Source organism: Triturus cristatus, chromosome 4_2 (genome assembly GCF_964204655.1).
Source record: "Triturus cristatus chromosome 4_2, aTriCri1.1, whole genome shotgun sequence".
In the NCBI taxonomy this organism is placed as follows: domain Eukaryota; kingdom Metazoa; phylum Chordata; class Amphibia; order Caudata; family Salamandridae; genus Triturus; species Triturus cristatus.
The window spans coordinates 565,956,412-565,979,464 of NC_140586.1; the positions used below are offsets into that span (position 1 = coordinate 565,956,412).

Consider the following 23,053-nt stretch of genomic DNA (forward strand, 5'->3'; position numbering starts at 1 on the left):
AACCTATGGTTTTTTCAGTGAATTTGTACGTTTTTTTAAATGCTAAGTTACTTTACGCCATTTGTGGCGTGCGCGTCCACTTAACGCAGCTTCACGCGGTGCGCTTCGCGCACCGCGTGCCCACGTTACGCTAGATGGGCCATGAACGCACGATGCGCTTCGCGCACCGTGCGCACATGGAGGACATATGATGAGCATCATTGTGACAGGTAAAATATATGTTTTGTTTACTAACGTTAAGCCATGCACAAAATGTGACCTTCGGGCACCTTTTGCACACGGGGTGGGGAGAATGTGGATATTTTTTTTTTTTTTTATTATTTCTTACCGTACGCGTACGGTAAGCGTAATCGGTGAAATTTTCGAAAAAATTTAAATAGTCTTTTTTCACTTGGGGGATCGTTGGGGACTCCCTCGACATGTCTAGGTGCTTGGGAGCTGTGTAAACAGCCCCTTTACATGTTTTTGCACTTGGTTTTTCAACCCCCTGTCAGAGTGCGAGAGAGAAAATGGCGGCCGCCGCTTCCTGGTTTCGACCGATTCGAATGTTTACTAAGGTCTAAGGGCCAATCAGAATAGCGCTCGCGCACGCCACCGTACGCGTACGGTAAGCGCACCGTAAGCGCACCGTACGCTGGCTCAGATATATATATTGATTTAAAGGCTATTTTCTCAGAATCTACTGAACAGATTTACACCAAACCTACAAAAGGCACTTCCTTGACCTGAGGACTACCTCTCTGCCAAATTTCAAGTAATTCTGTTCAGCCGTTCGGGCTGTAGCTGTGTCTAAAGGTCCTATGGAAAAATGCATTGGAAAAACGCGTTTTGGGACCCCCCTTTTATCTCAGCCCCCGCTTGACGAATCCCCCCGAGACTTTCAGGGTAGGAGCGGAGCGTAGTGCCCCACCTATTTTGAAAAATTCGCGAGGATTCGTCAACCGGCGCCAAAGTTATTCAAAATAGAATGTTGCGGATTTCCTATGGAAACGTGGTCCTAACTATAACTACCTACTGGCAACCGCCAGTAGGTAATTTGTTTTTTCCAACAAAAATGCCCTCAGCATCGAGAGGTCACTCAGCAACACTCTGCCATCCGGCTTTGATATGCAGGCAGCCTTTCACAAACATCATTATTTCCTTATTTTCGCCGACGCGTTTCAAGGCTGAAAGCCTCTTCTTCCTGGGCATGCAATGCAACACATTAGAGGCTCGCATTTTTTCATTTACTGACTTTATTTGTTTCCATGACCCCCACTGGGGGTGAGCTTAGTGCAAAGTCCATAGAGCATTATGGGGCATTAGTGCGAGTTTAATTTTTCACTTTTGTAAGTTCCAATGTGGTGTTTAAAATAAAGCATCGTTTTTCCTTTAGTAGGTAATGTTCATGAAAGCAGGCTCATTACGCATTTAAATGTTGCGCTATTAAGGTCCCAAACAGTTCAGAACCAGCTTCTCCCAGCTGGCAAAACTCACACTAATGACTCCATGCTCCATAATGCTCTATGGACTTTGCACTAAGCTCACGCCCAGAAAGAATGATGTTTGTGAAAGGCTGCCTGCATATCAAAGCCGGATGGCACAGTGTTGCTGAGTGACCTCTCGATGCTGAGGGCATTTTTGTTGAAAAAAGAAAAGAAATATATATAGATATTCACAGAAAAAAACATAGGTTTCAGGCCTGATATAGTTAGGAATTAGCATTTAAAAAACCTTAGAAATTCACTGAAAAAACAATAGGTTTTAGGGGTGTTATAGTTAGCTGGACATTTCACTCGAACAAAACCATTGAAATTCCTCCGATATAGTTAGTTGTACTAACTACATCTTGCACGCCCGCAATCCACTGCTGAGTATGTCACATATTACATCATTCATGACATGGTCAGTGACATCACTGATGACATCTCAAATGACATCACTGATGACATCACTGATGACATCATCCAGTGAATGTGGTTTGGTTTGTTATTTAAATATGTATTATATATATATAGCAATTTGCATTGAAGAATGAGTGGATATATAAATATAAATATCTGGATGGAGGATTTAGTAGCAGTGTGATTGACTGTTTACTTGACTAATTTATAGTGTCTCACTAAATATATTGGATAGTGACTAAACTGTGTGAATATCTGTATCACTGTGTAAGTTGTTGTGTAAACTGCTGCACTAGTTGGTTACTAGCTACGTGAAAGTCTATATTATTTATTGATTAGTTAACTGAGTATTTGTATGGGAGAGTGAATGTGTGTGTGGTTCGGTGGGGCGTGTGTGACTGCCCAAAGATGTGTGAATAGTTGATTCAGTAGGTATATGAAGTTAAAACTACATGTTATAACAGTTGTTTGGGTGAGTGAATATCTTTATGGGTGTGGTGATGAGCCAATATATGTCTCAATGGTACATGTCCAACAAACTAGGAAAATAAAAGCGAGTGTATGTGTCAGTTGTTGTATATAAATAAGTATATATATGACTCAGTGATTGTATGAGTGACTGTATGGATAACTGTATACATGTAATAGTGCTTTTATAACACACTAAGTATGATTTATTATCTATATGAATAGATGAAGTGGTGTTTTTATAAGTGTATAGCTAAGTAAAAGTAAGTATGATCCATTGTTTGCATAAGTGAGTAGGATGACTTCATAAGTGATTAGGATGTGTGCTGGTGTGTAATGTCGATATAGGTGTACAAGTGATAGTGTTCTATTGATCATTGACAGCATGTATGAGTGAATCTAGAGGTAAGTGATTAGATGTGTGTATAGATCTAGGAATCACTGAGTGGGTGTTTAGAAACTTGTATTGGTGTGTCAATGGTTTTAAATCTGGCACACTGTATTTTACAGTGAGTGATGAAAGGTTATACTAGTGTATGATGAGGTGTATCTGATTGTCACGTGGATGATGCCATCAGTGATGTCATCAGTGATGTAATTTGAGATGTCATCAGTGATGTCACTGACCATGTCATGAATGATGTAATATGTGACATCATCAGCAGTGGATTGCGGGCGCGCGAGGTGTAATTAGTACAACTAACTATATCGGAGGAATTTCAATGGTTTTGTTCGAGTGAAATGTTCAGCTAACTATAACACCCCTAAAACCTATTGTTTTTTCAGTGAATTTCTAAGGTTTTTTAAATGCTAATTCCTAACTATATCAGGCCTGAAACCTATGTTTTTTTCTGTGAATTTCAAAGGTTTTTTAAATGCTAATTCCTAACTATATCAGGGCTGAAACCTATGTTTTTTTCAGTGAATTTCTAAGGTTTTTTTAATGCTAATTCCTAACTATATCAGGCCTGCAACCTATGGGTTTTTTCAGTGAATTTCAAAGGTTTTGTAAATGACAATTTTTAATGTATTAATTGTTATACTGATTTTTTTTATAGTGATTTACTACATTTTTTAAACTATTTATTTTTAGATATATTTTTTTTAATTACATTATACATTACAATACAAATTATACTTTCTTAGAATGAATTACTTTAGTTTAAATACTTGGCAAATAGGCAACAGACTTTTAAGTACAGTAGTTACAGTTGTTGCAATGGGCAACACAATTTCAAACACAAAGCAACATTGAGCTCAATGTGAATTTCTAGTGAAATGCAATTAGTTACTTTATGGATTACTTTTCTAACCACAGGACTGGATCCCAGATTCAGTCCTTGGACATCTCCTGTAAGCAGTTGAGTAAAAGCGTTTTGGTTACAGTAGTTATTTTTAAGGAATATGATTGTATTTTAAAAGTTGACGCTTGGAAAGATTTTCACATAGAATCACCAATGTTATCCTATGGCAGAAAATTCACTTAGCAGGTAAGTAGTGTTATCAGTTATCGTTACTTTTTCTTACTCAGTGGTGGATCCTGGATCCAGCACTGGCCAACCTCCTGTAAACAGTTGAAAGAATGTGTTTAAGTCATACAGACGATTTGTTAGGAATATTTTTAGTTTGTGAAAATAGACACTTAAAAACTTTTCTGCTGAAAACCACACAATGGATTCCTATGCAAGGAAATTCAAGTTACTGGTAAGTACGCTTAGAATTACTTTTCAGAGTCAGTGCTGGGCTAAAAGATGCAGCCCTGGGTTCTCTCTTGATAACAGGTGAGTAAATCGGAATTCGTAGTTCGGCTGATTTTAGAGGAATATTTGTACGTTTCAAAATTGGACACAAACTTTTCTGCTGAAAACCACACAATGGATTCCTATGGAAAGAAATACAAGTTTCTGGTAAGTCCACTTAGAATTACTTTTCAGGGTCAGTGCTGGGCTAAAAGATTCAACCCTGGGTTCTCTCCTGATAACAGGTGAGTAAATCGGAATTCGTAGTTCGGCTGATTTTAGAGGAATATTTGTACAATGGTAAAGGAAGGGGGCGGGGCCTGAGGTGACGTGTGCAAACACGCCCTGTGGCGCGTTTTAAGTTGGGGAATTAATTCCTCTTCAATCCTGAGGTCCCCTGGGGGCCAACTAGCCCACCAGGTACCTCCAGTATGCGCCATGGGGCTGCATTGCAGAGAGGTGTTCAGAGGCCACGCCCCTTTTTACAACACTCTGCAACGCAGCTCCGTGGCGCTTACTGGAGGTAAGTTGGAGGTAGTTGGCCCCCAGGGACCCCCAGTATTCAAGGGAAATTAGATCCCCCTCTGCAAACACGCCAGGGGACGCGTTTGCAGAGTGGTGCACGAAGGGGTGATGGCATCCGGCCCGATCCCTTCTTTTTTTTGTTTTCCTTTTTTTAGAAGGGGGCTGTGTAGCCCCCCCTTATTTTTCTAATGTATTGGCCCTGGGGACCCCATCCCCCAGGGCTTGCCCCCAATTTTTTTTTTAATAATAAAAAAAAAAAATTGGGTAGGGGGCCATGTGACCCCCCTCCCGAGGCCATAATTTGCCCCGGGGACCCCATCCCCCGGGGCATGGCCCTTTTTTTGTTTTTTGGAGGGGGGCTGCCTTGCCCCCCTCTGGTGGCCCATGTTGGGCCCGGGGACCCCATCCCCCGGGGCCGTTTTATTTTTTATTTTTAGGAGGGGGGCCGCGTGGCCCCCCTCCCGGGCCACTACTGGCCTTGGGGACCCCATCTCCCGGGCCACTACTGGCCCTGGGGACCCCATCTCCCGGGGCCTGGCCACCTCGTTGGGGACAGTGGGGGGGTCCCAATCCCCCCACGGTCCCAGCCGGCTCCCGCTTCCTGCGGGAGCCGGCATTGCTTTTCTACATGGGGAGCAGCTAACATGCTGCTCCCCATGTTGAAAAGCAATCTGCTTTGCTTCATTGAAGCGAGAGCAGGTTTCCCTGCTCTGGCTTCAATGAAGCAAAGCAGTTTGCAATGGCAGGGTGGGAGCCGCGAGGCTCCCGCCCTGCCATTGTAAACAGCAGTGTCGAGCCCCCCCACACAGGTTTTTTTTTTGGGTGGCGGTCCCCGGGGCTGCGGGGGGGCCATGTGCCCCCCGCATACATTGAAATAAAGCCCCGGGGGGTGGCGGTCCCCGGGGCAGTGTGGGGGGGATTGGGACCCCCCACACTTTTTTTTTTAATTATGCCCCCGGGATTTTTCCCCTGGGTGCAAATTAGAATATTCAACGCGGGAGCCCGCGCTGAATTTTTTTTTATTTTCGGCCGAAATTCGCGCTGGGTGCGCGAATCTCGCCGATTTGTTTTTTAAAAATCTTTTTGTTGGCCCTGGGGGTCCTTGTAGGACCCCCTGAGCAGCCCTAGGAGGTCAGGGTGTTTCTACCCTACCCCCTTGTCGCGTTTTTCGCGTTTGTTTTTCAGGTTTCTTGTGCCTCGGTTCTACCGATATGCGGAATAACCATAATCATGCCCCAAACTAGCGATGGATCACTTACCCACTACTCCTAATGTATTACGGTGATGAGGCAAAAGGCGACCAGGAACCATTGTCATCCATGGGAGCAGGCCAGTACTGCAGAGGGAGAGGATCCTAGAATAGATAACCAAAGGCAAAGGTTATAGCATGAGTCTGTAGCACAGTTAACTCTGCAAGTACACTTTCCCACAGGGAGTAAGCAAAAATATGTGTGAGACGCGAAATTAGTGAATGAACTATCATCCACAAAAGCCTTACTATCAGGCAATGATGTCAGGTGGCTTATGTGTTTGGCATCAGCTACTTATAGAAATTTGGAAGTGCTCTACAAGATCTAATAGACCCTCTTTGATGCGTCCCTGGAGCCCCACTGTGATGACACGTTCTTCCAAATATGGCACTGGCTACACATTCATTTGGCAAAGACCATCTCACTTTTGTTCTTTGCCTGAATGCACCCAGATGTAAGGAATTCCTGATAAAATCATTGATGTGGTGTCACTCCATGTCAGAATATGAAAGGCTGCTAGGGCTGCTAATTCTGTGAAATCTGTCAATTCGTATGGGCTCTGCCATGCTACTCATGACAAGAATATGAAAAGAGTCTCTTGCACTGAATGCAACCGCCAGTTGTTTATAGTTTAGACTCTATGCGAAGTTTAGAGTCCACACAACAGCACTGGTCTCTACAGTACATTTGAGATTGCTCTTTCTACATACAGCACCATGATGAAATGTCTTGTATGAGCTTCCTATTGGGTACAGAGTTCCAGTTGCTCTGTTGTGGTTGCAGCATCAGAGTATAAACAACTTAATGTTACTATTTTGTCTTCTGTAAATACAACTTTACCATAATATGATGCTGCTGCTATGTAGGTGCTGAAGTAAACAAAAAAGTGATGGGTCGAAGGCTTTCATTAATCTATGACACTGGTAATTGCTCTGAGCTTTCATTCACTCCACTCTACAAAATATGGCATCTTTTAAAATGTGGGATACTCCTGCTTACTTTTTGTAACTCCAGTGCTCAGTAGCATAGCCCACTTCCTTCGGGTTGTAGCGCAAATTACACTTTCTCTGGAACTTACTTTGAACTGCAGTGTGATGAGTTTAATTCTATTACCATAATTTATTCGCTCCCGGGTCCCAGTTTCGTCAGGCGAGCTAAATACGGTTTCAAGAATCTGAAAATGTTTCTGTATAGTTTCATATCCAGCAACTATGTTCCTATTAGCATAATCATTAGAATTCTCAAGTTGAGTCCTGGCCTTCCTTGTTGGTGGGACGCTCCATCACCTCCCACTAACTTAAAACCTCTCTTCATAGTTTCAGCCCCTAAAGTCAGTTTCCAATTAACAAGCCCTTCATGAGATACAGGCCCCACTAATTCCACTGTTCTTGAATCTGAATCTTGAAGTCTTATTAAACCTGCAACAAAACAGAATGATTTTGATCACTTATGTATTGTAAACTGCTGTTTCAAAGATGCACAAAATGAATCATCTGTGCCCCTCAAGCATACCACTACTCTTTTGTGCAAGCGTCATGACCTGCATTTGAGTCATTAAGCCACAAACCATGCTCCCTTTCATATATTTTTCTTCATTTGAAAAAAATTAGACCTTGGTGAGGCTGTCATTTATTTATATTGGTACTCTAAAATATTTTTGAGTTATGATGGTTGGCCATATGTAAAATATTGTTGTATGGTTTTTGCAGCGAATTGACCGCTCAACAATAAAAAAACAGAAGTGAAATCGGGTGATCTGTTCAGGAATCACTCACCCTATTTCAAAGGTCATAATTTCTTTCAATATGCGAGCTCGTTGTGCTTGGCGTCAGTGCCTGCAATGCTTAAAATTAAAATTTAGATCGAAGTAGCACTTCTGCAAGTTTCATGCTATTACCTAAAATGCACAATTTACATATTCTCTGGGCTACAATCCAAGCTCTGAGTGGATCAAAGAAACCTTGAATTCTAGGGGTGATAACCTTGAATAAATCTGGATTGCTCCTACGAGGAGCCTGTATATTTAACAACGTGATTTCCTGTGCTCCAATCACTGACAATCCTGTGTCTTCTCTCCTTTTTAAAAAACATGGTTTGATTTTGATTGTTGAATGTTTATTTTTCAATAAAACAGAGATGGGTAGTTTGTCGCAATGTTACTGTAGAACTATCCAGTTAAACAGATGTAGGACCCTAGTATCGTCTAGACCATGCTATATCTGTAGGTTGATATTTCAACAGAAATATTATGGTAAAATACCCAGAGAAGTGTCTACATGAGGCTTATAGTGCCGTGAATGTGGGAGGCAGCGCCACAGGCGGGATAGGATTATTCAACCATTTGACCTTTTATTTTTGACATTTCTCCCACTTGGTATAAGAATGGTGAGCCAAAATTCGATTTACCCTCATTCGTGCATAATTTGGGAGGGGGGGGGGCTTGTTGATAATTTTGTCTTTTCTATGCTGGTAGATGGCATGGCAGCCCGTTTCACTACTTCAGCCTGTCTGATGGAAAACGTGGGGCCCAAGGGGTTCTCCAGCCGACTGCTGTTTGTCTTTTTGCTGGTAACAGAGAAAGGTCTTTCAACCTGGATTCCAATTGCCTTTTCTTTGGCCCTATCATCAGTCCAGGTATACATGTTCGGGTATCTGTGTCAGATAGCGTCTCAGCACTGTTGGGAAGTAATCTTAGAAGTCCTTTTAAGTGTAAATTGTATGAGTAGAATCATGTACTTTAACTTTATTCCTTTCATAAGTACAACACAAATTAGCTGAGATGTAAAACAGGGACACAGAGAGGCCTCAATGTATGTAATCAGACACAAAAAACCCTTTTCCCAGCACTCAGGGTTCTATACGGTACTCCCGCTGCCTCCTACTAATGTTCCGAAGGTATCGGAGACCAGCCGATGTCTGGTTTATGTGGGTGCTAGTGATGAGAAATCAGAGAGCGATGATTGCTATAATAACAGATATGTAGGCCTAGAGATGTAGCTTGTCATTATATAGTGATGCTCAAGTCTCCACAGAGATAACTTCATTTTAGTGATGACCAGGTCCAGGTCTGAGCTGCTGGATGTTGATTCCTGCAGCAGGGGCTTCTATGCATGTGTGCACTCCTGCGTAGGCAGGAATGGGCTGCCATGCAAAGGATCCTGCAACAGCCCACTGTACTCAGGCATTCCACAAATGTGTACCTAATTATGTCCCTGCAAGGTTGTGTATTGTATCTGGTCCTCTGTTCATTGTAAGGCCTTACTCTCAGCCAGTCTTGTTGTGGCAACCAAAGCTAAAAATGTGTTCTAGAGGTTTTTTACTTTTTTTCTAGGTGCATGCTACAACCTGTGAGCTACGACTGGCCAGCATGTTTTATTGTTGTGTAACTTTGTGGTGAACTTCTCAAGGCCAGAGGACCATGCTAACACCCACAGTACAGGGCAACTGCCTGTCCCAATGGTGACAAACTCGAGTTTTGTGAATTTGAGTTTGTAATTACTTTTACAATCACAACACTTGAAATAGTTCGATGCATAGAAATGTACATAAGATCATGTGTGTGAATCGCCTAACAACTCTTTTCTTGTTTTTGCTCAGAGCGGTGGAAGGTGAGATATTCAGGTTAGGAATGTTACTAGAAGATGTTAAAGAGAAAATTGATGGAACCATGTGCAACCCTTCAACATCAATGGCATGTGCTACAACTGACCCACCCTCTCCACCGAGTGTTTCATCACCCTTGCCAATGCCAGCTTCATCGCCTGTTTCATCCTCTGCTCCATCGCTCACTCCATCTCTCGTCCCATCACCTGCTCGATCACTCGCTGTATCACCCACCCCCCTGCCTGCTGGATCGCTGCCTCCATCACCCGTTCCATCACTCTCGCCATCGCTCACACCATCACCAGCTACATCGCTGGCTCCATCTGCTGCTTCATCGCCTGCTCCATCTGCTGCTCCATCACCTGCTTCATCGCCTGCTCCATCTGCTGCTCCATCACCTGCTTCATCGCCTGCTCCATCTGCTGCTCCATCACCTGCTTCATCGCCTGCTCCATCTGCTGCTCCATCACCTGCTTCATCGCCTGCTCCATCTGCTGCTCCATCACCTGCTTCATCGCCTGCTCCATCTGCTGCTCCATCACCTGCTCCATCTGCTCCTCCATCACCTGCTTCATTGCCTGCTCCATCTGCTGCTCCATCACCTGCTTCATCGCCTGCTCCATCTGCTGCTCCATCACCTGCTTCATCGCCTGCTCCATCTGCTGCTCCATCACCTGCTCCATCGCCTGCTCCATCTGCTGCTCCATCTGCTGCTCCATCACCTGCTCAGTTGCCTGCTTCATCACCTGCTTCATCTGAAATCATGTTTTCATCTCATTCATCAGCTAATGGGGTAAAGATTTTGTTAATGTTTACTTTCTTCAGCTTCTAAAACTGCCAGTGTTACTTAAAATGTATGCTACATAAAGAGTAACAGCTTAACGAATGTGTAAAAACATCATATATACGTAATGTGTGTACACACACACACGCAAACCAACACACACACACACACAGACATTTGTGCCGATACTGCTTACATTTTGAATGAATCTTTATAGTTTTAACTTTGAATTTTGTCCAGTGAGGTTTTCTTTATTTGTTCAAAGGCAACCATCTTTTTGGTGTTACGTAGCCCAGATCCAGCCCATCGGCCCTTTGCATATATTAGTTCAAAGCGCTGACAGCAAAACCCATTTATGAAGTTGTGCAGGGTATAATTTGCTATATATTACTTTTGCTGTGGAAGAGGATTCATAATACACAACAGAGCTGAACATCTTTACTGTGATACATAAACAGGGGTAAGACGCATACTGCCTGACATTCCACACACAATTCGCTCAGATGCATTATGGTACATGTAGTGCATGATAACTCTCAGTTTACTTGAAAGTCTTCAGTATTCACCGGTGTTGGCACAGGCAGTGCTGTGTATCTTTAGACATGTGTTTCAGTATGTTCGTCTTTCTTTTGTATAGAGCAAAACTTTAAATATGGAGGTGCTGGCAATGCTGATAACAGTCCTCTCATGTTTCTATATCACAACCAGAGAGTAGGTTGTGACTTCAGCTGTTTTTATTTATCTCCATTTCTGGATTTTTAATGTATACTTAGTGTTTGACGGATGTATGTCGTTACAACGCACACTTTTACAACGCATGCACTTACAACGCATTTTTTACAACGCAAAATCCATTACAACGCATTCCATTACATAGCATGACACTACAACGCATTTTTACAAACTACCTTTACAACGCATTCCATTACAACGCATGCTACCTTTACAACGCATACCATTACAACGCATAATATTAAATTGCATTTAAGGTAAGTATTAGATAGTATAGGGGTAAAAATTACTTTTCTAACTCCAGGGGGTGCAACAGTAGGGTAAGTGTTGGATAGTAAAGGGGTAAAAATTACTATTCTAACTCCAGGGGGTGCAACAGTAGGGAAAGTGTTGGATAGTATAGGGGTAAAAATTACTATTCTAACTCCAGGGGGTGCAACAGTAGGGTAAGTGTTGGATAGTATAGGGGTAAAAATTACTATTCTAACTCCAGGGGGTGCAACAGTAGGGTAAGTGTTGGATAGTATAGGGGTAAAATTTGCTATTCTAACTCCAGGGGGTGCAACAGTAGGGTAAGTGTGGGATAGTATAGGGGTAAAAATTACTATTCTAACTCCAGGGGGTGCAACAGTAGGGTAAGTGTTGGATAGTATAGGGGTAAAAATTACTATTCTAACTCCAGGGGGTGCAACAGTAGGGTAAGTGTTGGATAGTATAGGGGTAAAAATTACTATTCTAACTCCAGGGGGTGCAACAGTAGGGTAAGTGTTGGATAGTATAGGGGTAAAAATTACTATTCTAACTCCAGGGGGTGCAACAGTAGGGTAAGTGTTGGATAGTATAGGGGTAAAAATTACTATTCTAACTCCAGGGGGTGCAACAGTAGGGTAAGTGTTGGATAGTATAGGGGTAAAAATTACTATTCTAACTCCAGGTGGTGCAACAGTAGGGTAAGTGTTGGATAGTATAGGGGTAAAAATTACTATTCTAACTCCAGGGGGTGCAACAGTAGGGTAAGTGTTGGATAGTATAGGGGTAAAAATTACTATTCTAACTCCAGGGGGTGCAACAGTAGGGTAAGTGTTGGATAGTATAGGGGTAAAAATTACTATTCTAACTCCAGGGGGTGCAACAGTAGGGTAAGTGTTGGATAGTGTAGTGTAATATTATGCGTTGTAATGGTATGCGTTGTAAAGGTAGTATGCGATGTAATGGAATGCGTTGTAAAGGTAGTTTTTAAAAATGCGTTGTAGTGTCATGCTATGTAATGGAATGCGTTGTAATGGATTTTGCGTTGTAAAAAATGCGTTGTAAGTGTAGTGCATTGTAAAAGTTGCGTTGTAAAGGTTGTTCCCCGTGTTTGACATCGCATTGACTTGAATTGTTATACCAGTGGGAACAAAATGTAAATTTGTTCTAAACAGAAGGCTCAAAGATATGTCTTGCCTGGGGCCAAATGGCACTTACTCCATGTAATTCCCTGCTTTGTTGGGTTTAAAATATACATGTTTTGTGCCAATTCACTTTCAGTCCTGATATCCTGCAGAATATTCATTGTGGGGTCTGGGCAATCCCAAACATCCCTCAAATAAAATAAACATCACCTGAGTACAGAGAAATAACACAAGGTATGCTCAAGGCTCATATGCTTTTGTCCTAGACACCATCGCCAATGGTTTCATGATAATGGCGAAGATAAACGCTGAAAGGCGACAACATAGTTGGGTTCACCTAAGACTATTGTATGAAAAATAAATTAGAATCCTAGTGCAAACCCGGCCTTTTAGTCTAGAGTATAACAAAGACACCTAATTCCTTATTTTCTCCCCACAGCCTGATTGCAGGAGAACCTTCAATATGTATTTCCAACTGATCATCTTAAACTCTGTCTCCAGCTACTGTACTTGGAGCTGCCATCAGTGCTAGATCAATACCATGAAAAAGTAAGATATTATTGGGGGAGGTGTTTCAACCTGTAATAAACCTAAACTGGTGCATCAAGAAAGGCAAAATCATCATCACTCACTCTGCCTCCACTCTTCTAAGGATCCCACAATTGATAGGGGTTTATATGGCATTTTATTTTGAAGATCTTTGCTGGGCTCGGGCAGTGGGATAATCGGAGGTTCCCTTCTGGTTGGTGGCAGAATTCATCCTTCCCTAGCAACCGCATATATGGCTAGCAAGCGGGGTGCCAGTAAGTCAGCATCTCCAGGCTACCTTGGGTTCATCGAAGAGGTAGGATTTGTCCCATGATATCGCCTCGAGGAATGCAGGGAACAGCAGCACATGTTTCAGACCTGCTTTCATTAGCTGCATTTAACTACTGTGGATGAGACCCTGTTTTTACCACTGCCATGGTGTAGTGTGAGAACATCACCACCCTGGTGTTTTCAAACATGTAATATCCTGCCTTCCTGGTGAATTCGATTAAGATGTCCTTGCCCCTATAATTCAGGATACGTACAACCAGTGGACTAGGCAAAGAAACTGGTGTAGGGTGACCCAGGAGAATGGAAGTGCCGGGACTCTGTGAGCCCTCTTTACTGCATAGAAATTAGAGAGGCCTGAGGACACCATTGTTTGCTGCAGCCGGTTTTCCGTATAGGATACAATATCAGTTCTTTCCACTTTTCCCATTAGGCCAATCACTCTTACGACAATAGCAGCAATCGATTTATGTCTTCCACCCTCTATTCAAGAAAATGCACCCTTTTGGTGAGGTCTGCACCCTAGTGCCACAGATCCACATCATCAGGCTGAGGATCTTCAATATCTTCTCGTTGCTGTGTTCTGCTGATCATTTCTTAGTAGGCCTCCTTTGTAGTCTCTACCACTGCTAATATCTTGTCTAACTTGTCCTGACAGGCTACCCTGGGCAACCCTGGGGTTTGTGACCTCCAATGGAGTTGGGTTCCCCACATGGCATCAGCACTGTGCACAGCCCTGCCCCTTGACTGATCAGGGTTTGCCCATGGTGCACACCTTCCACTTGCTTCCACTCCACCTCAATATTGTAATAGCCTTGTCGATTGGACCCAGTTCAGCTTCTCAACAGGACTCTCAGATCTTGCTCAGAAGGGGTGAACAAACATCTCAAAAGCCTCAACTCTGCAAGTTTCCCAAGGTCCATTCCATGGCAGCTTCATTAAGGATAACTCCGCATTCTGATGCGTGGATTGGGCCCAGTCTTCACATAGGGATTCCTGTCCAGATCTGGGAAGTATTCAGTCTGCTGTACACTATAGTGTCTCCATGTATTCTGATGCCGGGGTCCCACTAAGCACAGCTGGGGCCCGAATCCCTTTCAGGTCGAGGAGGTCTATGAAGGCCTGGATTGGGTCATAAACTTGATACACGGTAGATGTGAAGACGATAGGGCTGATCACTCAACCAGCGTAGGCCCGGGCCCTTCTGCTGCATTCAGATCTCATCCTGGGGCTAATCCAGGGACCACCTCACAGGTGCCTCCCGAAAATCAGCACTAGTTCATGCACCTGTGGGAGTGCACTGGAGCGTCCAAGGGGGAAGGAAGGGGGCACTTTTCTGGGCACTGTGGCAGAGGTGGTAGCACTATAGATCACCGCCCTTGCTGGTCACTCAACCAAAACAGTCAGTAGACATAGTTGTATGCTGCCAGTGTCCACTCATGGTGTTACTTTCCTTTGAGGTGCCACAATGCTCCTTGGCCAGCAATGTGCCAGAAGGCTCACACTGTTGGCCCTGCACACAGGCTTCTGCAGCCTCTCCCAGGTTACGTCCTTCTTCACTCTGGACATTCAGTACAGATGACATCAGTGCTACTCACCTGCTAGCTCCCATCTTGTGCTTCTATGTCACCACCGCTTGGCGCTGGTCGCTGCTGCAGTGCTCGGGAATTCATATCTCTCGCCCCCCCGAGATGTTGAGTTCTGTCAGGGGCAAGAAGTTTTAATGTCTATTTTGGCAGACAGGAGCAAAACTGCAACACTTTAATGCTCACAGCCAAAAACAGGAAATGGGTATATTTGCCCACACACATAGACTGACTAGTAAGCAATGGAAGAGAATGCCAGGGTGAAAGTAAGCAAATTCCAAGCGTTTTCCAAGGATGGAAAAAGGTTTTTGTAATGAATTGCACATGTCAAGATGAATTAAAAGTGTTGGGCCTAACCAAAGGTCAGCAGTTCAGAAAAATGTACTAACAGATATGAAGGCGAATATTGACAGGAACTCTTCCAATGCCCCTCAGTCCTGTACGCTCTAATATCGAAGTACTGGCCACCACAAACAGCTCTGCCAATACGCTTAAAATTTGAATACAGACTACTCTGCTTTTTCTGAGTCACAAAAATTGATGTATTGATGCCTACCACCAATTTTGCACTTCTATCACTAGCGTAAATTTCAGCACTACAGTGCAGCTGCACTTCAAAACTTTTTTCTTCTTTAGCCACATGGAAAAAGACCTTTCCCCTACAATCTAATTAGGTGGTTTTTCCTCCTTACTTCCACCCTGGACACAGATTTAGTCCGACTGTTGATATGAGTAAATATTTGGCCATGTCTATGATGTGAATGGATTGTGGAAAGATTTGTGAATACTCCCAAATGCATTATTTTTAGGGTGTGCGCAAACTTCCCAGGGCATTTCCACCCTAAACCACCCGCTTTCTCACACCTTAGAAAATATATACTCTCAAGAAAAAGTAGGTGCAAGTGAATCTTTTTGTAGATCTACACTTTGAGGCTAACAAACTGAAATGTAGTGCCATTTTCAAACCAAAGTTGAAACAATCATTGGTAAACTAGAGAGCCTTAAACAGCAAGACTAGTGGTTTCCAACGTGTGCCAAGGAGGGTCAAACCCATACTAGATTTTCAGGATTTTCACATAAAATAAACAAATATTAATTTAATCTCAATGAAACTAATTTGGACAGTTGGTGGTACTTCTGAAAGTCTGACCATGCATTCTGACCTGCCCTCATGGACATACACTGGACATCTTTGCCACATAATGCACAACTTCCTTGGGACCCTTCCCCTTCTCCTTCTGCAACATACATTTATATTTCTTATATATTTGTAGAATGTTTCTCCTTAGAATAGAAAATTAGTGGCTTCTTACAGCCTTTATGGAAATCTGTGGATTTCTTTGCGGGCAGTATCTCTGCTCTAGTCAGGCCCAAGTTAGGCACATGTAATGCAAAGCTTTCCTGTTAGGCTCTGGTAAATGCATAAATGACTTTGCCCATGCTGCCGAGCAGATCAAGGGCGCTAGCCTGTCAGTAAGCTTTTTGACTGTTCTACAAACCCTGACTACATCGGTATAACACAGCATCAGGAACTGGCAGAGCAGACTGCAACACATTGGGAATAGGCAGGTGAGATGTTCCCTGCAACAACACTGCACGCTTTCTACAGGAACTGTGCAGTGGCTCCTGTGACGGGGCTGTATTCATTCACAAAGTATATGGAGGGAAGAGCTGAATCCCAGAAGATTTATTGCTCAATGCAGCTTTAGAAGCAAATTAATTTTATTTTTTAGAGCTGCTTAAAAGGAGGATTGCAAACACAGAGCACAGCAACCCCCCGCCCCCTAGCAAGGTGCGAGGGGATTGCTGTATTAGCTGGATTGAGTCATTGGTCAATCCACCACTAGCAGAGATTAACTGTGACTGACCCTTCCTTTCTTGCTTATATCTTCATCCACATTCGTGCATGACAGCCCAACCTTGAACATCACTTTGTGCAACTGTGTCATGTCATTCCCAGTGGTGTAACGAAACTTGAGGGGCCCTCCCCCCCTGCAAAAAACATGGAGGGGCACCCCCCCAGCGGCCCTGCCCACCACCTACCACTTTGCCCCATAACCCATAAATCTGGCATATTTTGATTTGAAACCTCCAACATTTAAATGAAATACCTCTATATTGTCTTTCTCAAAGTTCTAATGAGAAAGTGGGAAACCCTCTTAACATATAAGCTACGCCATTTGTAACAATAATGTCAAAAGCAGATTATTTAACTGAGGCAGCAATCAGAACAATGCCAAGGAGCGATCCTATTGTCTCAGGAACAGCAGCAATAAGAACAATGCCAAGGAGCGATCATATTGTCTTAGGAACGGCAGCAATCAGAACAATCCCAAAGAGCGGTCCTATTGTCTCAGGAACTGGGTATGGCTGAAGAATAACTATGAAGGGTCTGAATTAGGATTGACATTAATGGACAATAACATGAAACTTTGAAAGACAAACCCAAACATGCAATTCCGTAAATACTCGACTGCCAATCAGTGGTGGCTGGTGACATTTGAAAGTGGTGAGGCGTAAACGTTGTGTGGGAGAGCACCATGGCGAGCGAGTGCAGCCAGCGAGCCTGAACAATTAAAGAGGGGTTCGGGGGGTTCTCCCCCTGAGAATATTTTGAAAAAAGAGTGGGTAAATGGTGCATTTTCAAGCAAATGTGAGAAGCAAGAAGGTTAATAAAGCAAAGGGATGTCATATAACAACAAAATGGTAGCTGCTAATTCATTATAAGCACAGAGCTTCATAACAGATTTCAAGATACAATGCTGAGAACCTCACAGATTTTTTTATTTAAACTGCAAACAACTAAACAAACAACTAAACAGAAACATTCAAGAAGAAATATTATGATTAACGTATTGTTCACTTTCTGTAGACAAAATCTAGAGAAGTAGTCACTCTGCACTTCAAAAAGTGTTAATGTTTATATAGCGGGAACGCGACCCGAAGGTATTAGCGGGCTGGCTTTAAATGAGCGCGCCAGTCAGTACACACGGAGGACACAATCGGTATCAGTCAGTGTCCTCCCTCCAGTCCTCATACACACAAAGTCAAACACTGACTGGCGCGCTCATTTAAAGCCAGCTGCGCTAATACTTTCGGGTTGCATTCCTGCTATATAAACATTAACACTTTTTGAAGCACTTCAAAGAGTGTGTTAACAAAAAAGTATGTAGTTTGTTTCATCATGGACTTTGTGAACTCACTAACAGTGTTAATAGTGAGTTTGCAAAGTCCAAGATGGAACGAACTACATAGGGACTCACTGAAAACAACTACATACTTTTTTGTTAGGCACAGGGAGATTAATGATTTTTCCCCAATCCCCAGTATCACAGGATGTTGAGCCAACAACGCCACGCCGACCTGCTTGAACCACACATCACCAATATTGAAAAATAGCGAAGGAAAGCTGTACTTAAAACAATCTGTTCAAAAATCATTTAATGCCATCAGGGCAATACTCTACAGAACAGAGCTGGTTTTATCAGGGGGCCCCCTGAAAGTCTGGGTGCCTGGGCCGGAGCCCACTTTGCCCATGCCTCAAAAAGTGTCTGCATGGCATTTGACAGTCTTTTTTGGCGCGCCCTCCCTCCTACTTTTCCATGAATTCCCTTACTACCACTCACCAACAATGCACCTCATCTCTCTATTGCACCTTTCTGACAAACATTTCATTTTTTTTATAGTGCTACTCATAGTTTACTCACACTCAGTTCTGTGATCTGCATGGTACACGTTCTTTGTAGCAGGCATATTAACCCTATGCATTTTGTGGGTGGTTGGAATGCCCATGTGAGTGCACGGTGAGTGATGCGATAGTGTGAGAGTAGGGTAAGAAGAGTGACTGCAGGGTGAGTGAGGTGACCATATGAATTTGGGTGCGGATGTAAGTGCAGAGTGGAACGAAAGAATACATGGTTAGTGATGGGCTTGTTTAAGTGAGTTTGCAGATTGAGCAGTGAGTGGGACAGTTGAGTGAAGTGTGACATGAGTGCAGGGCAAGTAGTGTGCTTGTGTGACTGCAGGGTGAGGTACAGGCAGGGTGAACAGCGCAAGTGCATTGTTAATGCAGAGTGATCACTGTGAGTGCAGGGTGAGCGGGTGATTGGTGGGAGTACATGGTGATCAGTGAGTGCATTGTGATTGCTGTGAGTGCAGGGTGAGAGTAAAAGTGAAGGGCGAGAATGAGGAGTGAGTTGTCTGACTGCAGAGTGCATTCCCAGACACTTGAAGTAACTCAGCATGTTATTGACGGCGGCGTAGGGTTTTCAGATATAAGTTAAAATATTGCTATTATAGCGTTAATCAGGGATCGAGGGTGGAGGAAATAAATCATGAGCTGATCCTGCAACAAACTTCCTGTCATATGATTAGGGTTGCAAGCTGATTATTTTGATGTCCCAGACGGGACAAAAATAAGCAGTCACCTAAAGCTGTATTTTCAGCACTTATCTGTTCATACTTCGAACAACAAATATAAATAGAAAGCACTTTTAATTGTGTTCTAGGGCTGCCTGAATGATCCACGACTGATAATTATAGTGAACAAAGACAGAAAAGTCACATTACAAATAAATACATACTTTATTTATAACCCTATTTAGGTGCCGATTCCGATCATGGATAAACCGGGTACGAATCGTCGTACGGAGCGTTTTCTCCATACGACTCGTACCAGGTAAATAAACCGTACGAACTAGCAAGTACGATTCGTACAGGAATCCTATTTCCGTACGAATCGTACAAAAGACCGTACAGCTAAAAGACACGTACAAGTCTGATCCGGGACAGCGCGAACGCGACGTCCGTACGGAATTAGGCAGCGTTGTACGGATCAGCAAGTACGATTCGTACCTACAGCACTCCGCACGGCTATTTTTTTACGGGAGCCAAAAAGTGCTGGAAAAGCTAAGTACGCTGCGATGCACAACGAAAAGGGGGCCCGGTACATGACGTACACGCCATCAACCACATCGTACGTGTCATCATGTACGGTGCGTACCCCAACATTGCATATGTACGGTGCGTACATACTCGCTGTTGGGGTACGCACCGTACATAGGCCAACAGTGCGAATGTACGGTGCGTATGTCTGCACCGTACCCCAGGCGTACCCCAATCCTCGTGTATGTACGGTCCGTACACACGCAAGGATTGGGGTACGCCTGGGGTACGGTGCGGACATACGCGGGTGGGGGGGTACGGTGCGGACATACGCGGGTGGGGGGTACGGTGCGGACATACTCGGGGGGAGGCTGGGGGGGCTGTACGACTCGTAACCCGGGCACAAGTGTACCCAGGGTAGGGGTCGTACAAAGTTCGCTCCATACGGGACGTTTTCCATACGCTTGTGTATTCGGAACGCCGGTACAGATCGGTCTTGTGCGCTCGGACTTCAGTTTTACGACTCGTACTTAAAACTGCCCAGGGACGTCTCGTAGACCTTTTCCCGATACGATTCATATGTATTTTTTTACGTACAAATCGTACTTCACCGGTTGGACGGGACTTGTACGATTCATATGTAAAAAAATACTGATACGAGTCGTACGGGAAAATATTTTCCCGGATCGGAATTGGCCCCTTAGTGTCAAGACGAGGTCTTTCCAAGCTCTTTAAACAACACATTGCTGGCATTTTTCTTTTGGCAACCTTACTTTATATTCCTTTTCATGAAATGCACTCTCACACTACGGCAGTAAATGTAAAATACAAATGTAAGGAATAGACAGAGTGCGGGCCCAGGGGTTACTGGAACCAGAAAAAAACTAAGCCTTGGTAACCAGTTTACAAAGGTATGTAAATATGCATATGGTCTCTGGCTTCGAGGCAGTTGCCTTCAACCCCCTTGCTTCTGGGCCTATAAGCTGAGGTCACCTGCACCCACCGCACACGGACGCACCATTTAATTTATGAGGTAGGACTGTTATGAGGCAACTCACTGTTGCAACCAACGCTGGCGAGGGAATGTAGTGCTGCCTGTGTGTGCTACAGCGCTGATGGGGCCCCTGGGGGCTGGAAAACGGGGGCTGCTGGGGGCATAGCTGTCAAGGTTTCAGATTGCTTATGTGTGACATTTTCATAATTTCAGTGTAATTATGAGTGACATTTCAAAGACTGGGATTGACACTTTCTAGTGTGCCAAATCAAGCAATGAAGGTGAGGGAAACATATAAATATCAGAAATTACACCCATTGAAGCGACAAGAAACTCTAAGAAGATCTTAAAACTGCTACAAAGCACCAGAAATGTAAGGGCAGTAACCTAGTGCCCTTACATAGGAGTGCTACATGGAGGCTGTACTTTGCTGCAGCCAGGCCCCAGAGTCAGGTGTTTGAGGAAAGCGGGAGGTGTGAGAAGGCTCCATGCATTGGGTTGCTACCTGGAGACTGTGTGTCACTGCAGCTAGGCCCCATATTCTGGGGTTTTGAGGGAAGCAGAGGCGTGTGAGAAGGCTACATACACATAGCTGCAAAGTTTTCAGATTGTGTGACATTACCATGGATACAGTGCGCTTATGAATGACCCTCAATTGCCAAATGTGTGACACTTAGTGTGTCATTTTCCTTCGAGCAAAACCAAGCAATGAAGTGCAAGGAAATAAATAAGTATTAGAAATTATACCCCTTTGATCAATGAAAAGCCATAAAATATCTTTCAACTGCTTCAAAAACATGAAATGGAAGGTTAAAATACTGATACAAAACTATTTGTGTACCAAGAACATAGAAAAGTAAAGCAATCATCGTCATAAAATGCCTCACACCCAGATGCTATTGAATTTTATCTATGTATTGGTTGAATAGATCGAAACGTCGTCGACCCCATGTACAAACATGCATTTTAAACGCATTTGTTAAAAATTGTGCATGACATTGTACCTTTAAGAAAGCTTGCCCTTGTATTTCGTACTGGCTATAAGCTTCATTCTTCAGCCTGATGTATGTTTCTTGTGTTTGACTGTCTGTACTTTCTGTTCAGTTGGTAAGGACACAGGACTGTGTCCCACTCTACATTCTATTTGTATGTCAGAAATTAATTCTATTGATCATTAAAACTTCAATGTCCGGCTGGGCATTGTACAAGTGATATAGAGCCGATTCTGGTCTATATTTATCGCATGTTGCATTGTTTTTGAAGGACCTCTTGTTTTTCAAAATAGTAAGCACCCTGGGTCCTTCCTACCTTACGGGTTTCCCCTTGTCAAGCTTTAATATTGAATTTTATTGCGTCCTGTTAGTACAGTGAAGTACGTGCTGCTGAGATCGAAAAAACACAGGGTTGATATGTTGATGTTCCAGCCAGTAAAATAATAAGCAACATCACAGCTGGTACATATTTTTACCGTTTATCTGTATATTTCACACATATAAATAGAAAGCACCCTTAAATGTATTCAGACCAACTGATACTTAAAGTAAACAAACACAGAAATTGCACATTACAAATGACTAAATACGATTTTGTTTCCAGTTAGTATAAGGCATGTCCAGGATCCAGGCCTTTGCAGACTCTTAAAATAACAAGTAATGGCTGGGAATTTTCTCTTGGAAGGGTGTGAACTCTATGCAGAATGCATGACTCACCCGAGTGCTGCCATTCCAGAGCTGCAGTTTAAAGCTGTCTCAGAGCACACGGCGAGCCACTGGCAGCTCCCCTCAACAGTGCTTGCTCTCGCTTGCAGCAGTTTTCAGTGATTCGAAGACCCCCCTGAATGTTGTTTTTCGGCGGGCCCGCCTTAAGCAGCAGTGATGCCTTCCCCGGGGGCAGGCAGGATAGCAGGAGATTCCACTTCCAGTCAGCGCGCCAATGAGCCTGTGAAGGCTTGTTTGTTAGCACAAATAATGCATGTGACCAATAGTGTCACGTGGACCTGAGCTTCACACTCTCTCTTGATCTGCGGTGGAAAAAGGAAGAGACTTGCCTTGGCTTTGCTGAGTGAGGGGCCCCTGGAGCGTGCCCCCCCCCCCGCAATGTGGGGGCTGCGGGGCCTGTGTTACACCCCTGGTCATCCCCTGATCTAGGCAGCAACCTCTACTGTTTGGGAAGTGTATAGGAAGTTGGTATGCTTGAGAGTAGGACCGCTGCAGGTAATTGGTGCTTACAGTGTGCATAGCGTGTGTCTGCTGGGCATTCAAGTCTTGCCGGGATGTGCAAGCAAGCTTATGTGAAGGAAGTATCTTTGTGCCTTGGGTGACTCTCTGTGTCAATCTACCGGGGATGTGTCGCCTGTCTACAGGAGTTCTGTGTCTGTGCATAATGTCAGAATGTC

The 23,053-nt window shown here is 43.7% G+C and overlaps 1 protein-coding gene across 1 annotated transcript in view; it reads left to right on the top strand.

Annotated features, from left to right (window-relative positions):
- AKNAD1 (AKNA domain containing 1) overlaps positions 1–23,053 on the top strand; it is a 318,415-nt gene that overhangs the window by 67,116 nt on the left and 228,246 nt on the right. Inside the window, exon 5 of the mRNA XM_085600134.1 lies at positions 9,463–10,261. Coding sequence (XP_085456260.1) covers positions 9,463–10,261 — 799 coding nt within the window. The remainder of the gene's footprint in view (positions 1–9,462; positions 10,262–23,053) is intronic.